Consider the following 7702-nt stretch of genomic DNA (forward strand, 5'->3'; position numbering starts at 1 on the left):
CACACACACACACATATATATATATATATATATGTGTGTACAATAGTCTAGTTCTCGCACGCGGGAAATGCTTCGTCTATCTTCATACGCATCAGGTAAACGTGACGGACACAGGTTAACGCATGGCACTGAAGCATATCGTTTACGACACGGAGCAGAGCAGTATATTAAATGAGATATATAGCTATAGGTCATGCTAGAAAAATGATGACACACACATGTCTCAGGGCCACGCACTTGAAAGAGGTTCTGCGAGGTGTTTCATGAATATTGAGTAATAAAAGATTTGATTGAAAAGTTACGTAAACCGTAAAATACTGTATTTCCAATCGATCACGATCAATCTCATATATTGACGAAGTAGGGGTGAATAGGAACCGCATGTAACTTTCCAGATGCTAAAAATCTAGTTGTTGGTAGTGAAAATATTTCATTGCGATCGCTGCAGTCAGGAGCAATAGCTGATTAAGCCACTGAAAACTGCCCGGATTACCAGAGGTCTTTTTATGTCTTGACACCAATTTGCGAAAGCCTCAAATTTATTTACAAATGACGGAACAAGTAACAGCATTCATGTTTTAAGAAGGTGAAGTTGTTTAGCGAGTTGCGACGCTAAATAAGAAACTATTTCATATGGTCAAGCCATTTAACATATATCTACTCCGACCCATGGTGACCCACTTGTTTGATGTGATAATGTTTAGCAACTGTTTTACGGCGTTTGCATAAGCGATTTAGAACGCCCGTAGTTACTGCTCACGTCTACAAAGCACCAAGGGCGACAACGCCAGCGATGCCCACCCGAAACGGAGTGTGATCTCCAACCCCCGCGCTTGGGTGGTTTCCGGAACAATGCATCAAGGATTCATTAGGTTTCACGGTGCGGCTAATCACCACGACTAAAAAAACAAATGGTGTCCGCGATGTTGGTAGTAAATCACGTATCCGGGCTCTCCGCCGACCGAGCGCGAATAGCGGGCATTTTGCGCGAAGGCCGAGAGACAGCGCTATGCTTTGCGGCGGACCAAATACTCACGGCAACGCGACGATTGCGACGCCGGAATGTTCTTCAAACACTGTTCTCGCCGACGTAATAACAACGTGCGTAGGGACCTACTCGGTGAACAATGACGTATCGCATACCAACACGGTGGACAGCGACAACAGCCCTCTCCCTACGTCGTCTTTCATTACCGATGTACTACGAGCGTATACCTATTGACGGATTTAACTAAAAGTTTGCGTTTTAAACGACGACATGTTCAAGTAAAGAAACCTCGTATTAAAAAAATCCTTGAAACGTAATCGATTCACCGGGGTACGAGACTGGCATTGGCGAGATTAGAGGGCGCAGCGCAAACACGACATATATTCAAAATCTCTATTTACGCATTTCTAGTCGAAGATGTCAACAAAATAATAGGTCGCGGCAAAGACAAACCTATACACACGTGAAAACGGAAAGTAAGCAGCTGGTTTTTAGCTAATCCATCTTTTGCGAACATCCTACTATAGTCGCCATAAGGAATAATTTCAGCGTAAGCCTGTCGTTTTAGTGACAGAGGCATTTCCGACGATGCTCTCTTCCATAGCGACCCAAATAGCAATTAAATTCTTTATAAAACTTTGAGGACATAATTATCACTAACTCAGAATCTGTCGCCGATAGCCCGGGATATGATAGCTGGGTATTATGATAGCCATTTGGGCAACCGTACCCTTCTGGCACTCCTTTGACGTAGTCAATTAGAATGCGGGTAATATCACCGATCCGATGACCGTGGCGTCACGTATGGGATCATGATTCACTCTACGTTACACAAACCTTCTCTGCAGGTCCAGCTCCCAGTCGCTGAGCAGCCCGCTGACCAAATCCTTCGTTATCGGCATGGTTGACTATCGATGCTGCCTCGCGCACATGCCGAACGTTCGTCAAGATATGTCCTCCTCAGGATAGCTCCCCCAGAAGTTTTATATGTACGCTACGATCCAAAGATCTGCCGCGACTCTCTCCCCGCCGCTACCGGACTGGATATATCTGCAGTCGAGCACACACGCGGTGCGTCCGATCGATCTCGACTGTCGGCGATCTCGAAATTCCTTATCCTTGACGAGAGAAAAAATTCCAGCGGCTCGCCTCAGCGCCGGACTTGTAAGCGTCGGGGCACAAAGCGCTGGCTACGTAGTCAGTCCGTCGGTGGGGTGCCCTCACTAGCGGGTATATACGGTCTCAGTGCCTGGAAGCGTGCGGTGCGTAGCGGAGTGCGGGTCTCGTCTGCTCTGCGCGCGCGCTGTCGCAGTGGCCGCCTGGAGACGGCGGGACGCGCTCCGACAGTTGGCGAGACCTTGAAAACCGGCCGAGCCGTTATCATGACCAGCCGCTGGTTTCCACCTACTGACTCGCTCCCTTTGCTATACAGCGGCGCGGCACGGGCCGTAAAGTATATGTGTCGGCGCAGATTATATGAGCGTATACCTATAATATGACGCGCGCGCGATGTGTTGGATTATATGGACGATCAGCGAATGTATCAATAAAGTGCGAGTTTGATGTCTGTGCACAGAATGTCACAGGTGTCCGCATTCCTTTAATGCTCCTAGCGTCATTGCGCGACGCATCATTACGCTAAGCCGCATCGAGCGTCATTGCGCGACGCATCCTGACGCTAAGCCGCATCTAGCATCAGAGCGCGACGCGTCCTGACGGTCAACCGTGTCTAGCGTCATTGTGCGACGCATCCTGACGCTAAGCCGTATCTAGCGTCAGAGCGCGACGCGTCCTGATGTTTAGCCGTTTCTAGCGTCAAAGCGCGACGCAACCTGACGCTTAGCCGCTTCGAGTGCGTCATTGCGCGCTATCACAATCATTCGTTTCGAGCATGGCGTGGCGACGCATTCTAAGGATAAGTGCGTCGCCCACTGACGCGTAGCCACGTCAAACTTTTAGTTTGAGTCGTATCGTCAGCTTAACTCTAGCATCACTGACCATCAACTCCAATCTGTCGCAATCCCACAATACTCGTCTGGTCCAGTAGTCATCGCGATGGAGCAATTTGAAATTGTAAACAGGATGCGCGAGTATATTATAGATATGAAAGAGAAAACCAGGTCATGAGTTTTAGGCTGGAAAATCGTTGACGAGATTTTCGATGGGGTTTCCTGCGCATGAAAGCGTCGTTTAAACTACCTACAGGGATAATCAAACGGCCACGCGCGTTTCAAAGCTTTGGCATTTACCCTAAAACACCGGTTACGAACTATCGGGATAATCTATGAATCTCGCTAGTAGACATCGATTGCGCAAGAGCCATTAAGATTAAATATTTCGATAGTCAGATTACGTTCCCATAAATATTACTACTGATTATGATAAGCGTAACGCGAGACAATGGGAATGCTAAACTATCATGGTGTTAGGTACACCTAACGCAGTGATAACTACATGTAGGGCTCTACTTTAGAGCTATTTCACGTGTCGTTACACTGGCATCGCTCGTTTAGTATCAGAATGCCGGTCACGCCGTCTGACGTAGAGTCAATGGCAACCTACAAACACACGCGGACGCACACGCACGCACGCACGCACGCACGCACGCACGCACGCACGCACGCACGCACACACACACACACACACACAAAGAGAGAGGGAGAGAGAGAGAGAGAGAGAGAGAGAGAGAGAGAGAGAGAGAGAGAGAGAGAGAGACATCTACAACGTTTAATGTTGTGCTCATTACGGTGCAAATGTCTTAAAGGTATTACGACGTGGTAGGAATTTGCCCGAGTTCTATTATAGAGTTATCGCATCGGCCTTCGTTCTCTCGCTTCTTGTACGAAAGAACAGCTGTGACAAAACAACGTATCTTGCCGTTAATGCTTGAATTGGTGCAGAAAAACTACCTTCGAAATGCCGAAATTGCTATTTAGTGTAGCATGAACTCTTTCTCTGAACCTTCCTTGAACGAACTTTCCTATTTCTAGTAAACTACCCGCAACACTAAACATCATAGTAATTACGATCGAGTAGAGAATGCGAATCAGTGCGCCTATGTACTATTTCGTCGATTATTGCCGATCAAGCGCATTTTGCTCGATTGAACCATAGCTATGATTGAATAGAGGACGGATTGCAACTCCTTATTGTGCGTTGCCTAAGCAACGTTAAAAGTTCGATGTATTTATTCTTCGTTTATTTGCCGATACGATATATTAACAGTTTTAAATTGTAGCTATAGACGAATATTATGGACACGTGACGTCAGTAAGCGTAAATCCTATGACGTTCTCGTCTCTCGCACTAATCTACTTTCAACTATAAAATGGCTAGAATTGTTGTCAGCAGTTATTACCCCTATCGTTTCAGATATATATGTTGCGTGTGGTAAAAATGCGAAAAAATGACCTAAAAATGACGGCTGAGTTTGGGTGACGTCACACATCTTACGTCGATGAGAAACGTTTGTAAGCTCGCTGCGGCCGAGGGCCGCACGTCAGCGAAATGTAACATCGCTGCCCGCCGGAGCCTTCCCCCCCCGATTCCGGGCGCCACGCAGTGAAAAATGCACGCCCAACCCACATGTACTGCCGTACTCCACTGTACTCGCACCATATACTGGCCGGTAACATGTAAGCCATCACGCCTGCCCACCGAGAGACTGGTCAAATCTAATGCGTCTAGACGTGGCCGACACTCACTTAGAGTGCGTGTTCTTCTTCTTCAGCGCCATCTACTACATGGCGTATAGTCGCGACGCGTACGTCTCCTCTGGTGGAATGTGCGTGGGACGAACATTGAAGAACGCCCGTCGATCAGAGAGACCTAGATTGTTGCGAGCCAACTATGGTGTTTCCATGAAGCTAATTAACATGCTCAGTCGTCAGGCGTGGAGATATCTCGAACCGCACAGGCAAGCCTATAGATATATTCGCACGCACATACGCACGCACGTATATGCGCACACGCAGTTATCCGCACAAACCAACGGGTGGACGGACGCACGGACGCACGCACGTATACGCACAAACGGGGGACGCACGCACGCACGCACGCACGCACGCACGCACGCACGCACGCACTCACGCACGCACGCACGAACGCGCATACGTACAGACAGACGGACGGACAGATGCAAACGCGCCCATACACATGCACACGCACGCACACCGTACGTACGCGAACACAACGCACGTACGCACGCCCAACACACGCTTGCATCGCTTACGTTGCTACGTATATAGCGCGGTTGCGCAGCAACCGTACCCACGTGCTAGAACAAGTTATAACCCGGTGCTAGCTAGCAACTGCCGCCGGGCTTCGGATAGGTTAGAGAGCGCCTTGCCAACAGTGATTTATGCGCGCTCACACTATCTTCGCATAGTGATCACGTGAAATAAAAGTCGGCCCCTATAGTAGGCCGAAAATGCGATAAACGCTACTGTATACGAAAATACGATAAACCCTACGTCCGTGCTCACACTACCCGGCCCGCAAAAAATATATATAGTGATATTATATGTTATATTAATGAGAAAATATGTTTTTCATGGAAAATACACCAGAAAACTTACTTATCTAGCGGTCATAAACCAAAACATACATTTACAAATGGCGTTTGTTCTCTTGACGTGATGCGGCCATGATGCTGAGGCGAGCCGAGGATTGACACTTTTTGTTCTCCAATCACAGCCTACGCCGCACCTCCCTTTACAATTTTTATAGGTGGGGACCCATCACAGTACCAAATCGCCGATCTCAGGAACTAGGGCATTCTGCTAGGCTAGAACGGTTTTCTACGATAGAGTTTGGCACAAAAACAAAAATAACATGCCGTTTAGCGCACTGCGCTACGTACTTCTGTTGAATTTTCGCATCTCCGTAATCAGAATAAGCCCCGCCTTCTTCGTTGATGGGCATGAATGAGGCGTCACCGACGTGACCAGTTCCTATACCGCCTGTGTTTACTTTTCGTAAATAATGAAATGGCCGGCCGATGCTAGAATGGTACCCGTTCGCCACCTTCACTCTGGCAAGTATCCTTCACTACACTGACGCTGTTAGTGTAGCGTGTGGAACTGTCGACCGGGTACCAGTCTAGGCCGATGCCAAACTGAATGCAGTGCACCTTCGTACACTCAGGATGGTGGGCATATGTTTCCATGAACCAGACTGATCCCGTGACGTCAGTGTACGTCACGCACGAACTCGGCTATCTCCGAAGTTGAATGCATGTACCACTGATCTCTACTATACTAACTATATTATATTAGTAAAGTAGAGATCAGTGGCATGTACGCATACAGCCTGCTGATGGTGCTGGTGGTTGCGCATGCATCAGACTTTTCGTATATCAAAGAATGATGCAAAAACCCTAACACTAACACTAACCATAAAACTAACCCCAACCCGAACCGTAACACTAACTATAAATCGACTCGGATCGACTTATATACTATCTATAGTATCCCAAACACTATCTATGGTTCACACGGTCTAGATGGACCATAGAAATAATATAGATAACCATAATATAATAACTAATGTAATAACTAATATAATAACTAATATAACTAATATAGAACTAATATATAATATAGATAATATAATAATATGGTTATATCTATATTATTTCTATGGGACGGACGGTGGTGGTCTGACGTCACACTGACGTACACGCAACCGGCAGTTAGATGCGATATGATATGACTACTAGGCACTTTAATTTAATTTAATTTTTTTTTTTTTAGGGTTAGGGTTAGGGTTTAGGTTAGGTTTAGGGTTTAGGTTAGGTTAGGGTTAGGGTTAGGGTTTTTTTTTTAAGTGCCTAGTAGTCATATCATATCGCATCTAACTGCCGGGTGCGACGTACACTGACGTCACGCGATCAGTCTGTACATGGAAACATATGCCCACCACTCAGGTGACTCGTAGATTGAGCCCATGAGCGAGAGCGCCATCTGTCGTGGAGTTTGGGCCGATGCGATGCATTTTCTGCGTTTTCTGCGTGATTATTATTTTGCGCAGGCACTCATTTTCGAAATCCTCCAACATTTTTACTTCTTTTATTAAGTCCATGTTTCACTGTTATTTAGGAAGAAAGGTAAAACTGTGCATTCGTATAATTTCACTCTTGCTTCTATAGTATGATTTCCATAATTTTGCTCTTCTGCCCATGATAATATTTCCCTAATCATGAACCTACATTTTTCAGTTCGGACTCTTATCATATCGTTATAACCTCCTATATCATTAATTAATCCCCTAGGTATGAATATTTGGTGCATTTTTTGATTACTTGGTTGCCTATTAATATCTCCTTCTCTATCCTTTCTTTGTTGGTGAATTTTATAACCATTGTATTTGTTTTGTTCATATTAAATTCTAATCTTTTTGATTTAGCTAATCTGGAGCATGACTGAGCGATTTTTGTTACTGTTTTATAATCTCCAATTCCTAGAATATCCTCCATATATAATCACTGTCATCTTCTAAAACTACAGACCATCCGCTGACCGCTGTGGAGACGTGCGCCGGGCCTCGAACTTGGCGCACGTCTCCACTGCGGACAGCGCTTCATACTTGAACATCCCCGCTGTCGCGTGCGCATATCCCGCGGAACTGCGCGTCTCATCCGCGCGCACGCTTAGGATCAACAGCAAAGCTGTGCCACGCAATCTTGTATCATGTCTCTCTGGTTTTGAAGGTTTT

The 7702-nt window shown here is 46.3% G+C and overlaps 1 protein-coding gene across 1 annotated transcript in view; it reads right to left on the reverse strand.

Moving 5' to 3' along the window:
- Positions 1-1890, reverse strand: part of LOC106812265 — a 48726-nt gene extending 46836 nt beyond the window's left edge. Inside the window, exon 1 of the mRNA XM_014816470.1 lies at positions 1826-1890. Within this exon, the coding sequence (XP_014671956.1) occupies positions 1826-1890 (65 nt within the window). The remainder of the gene's footprint in view (positions 1-1825) is intronic.
- Positions 1891-7702: the final 5812 nt, after the last annotated feature.

This window comes from Priapulus caudatus, unplaced genomic scaffold (genome assembly GCF_000485595.1).
Source record: "Priapulus caudatus unplaced genomic scaffold, Priapulus_caudatus-5.0.1 Scaffold0, whole genome shotgun sequence".
NCBI classification, from domain to species: domain Eukaryota; kingdom Metazoa; phylum Priapulida; class Priapulimorpha; order Priapulimorphida; family Priapulidae; genus Priapulus; species Priapulus caudatus.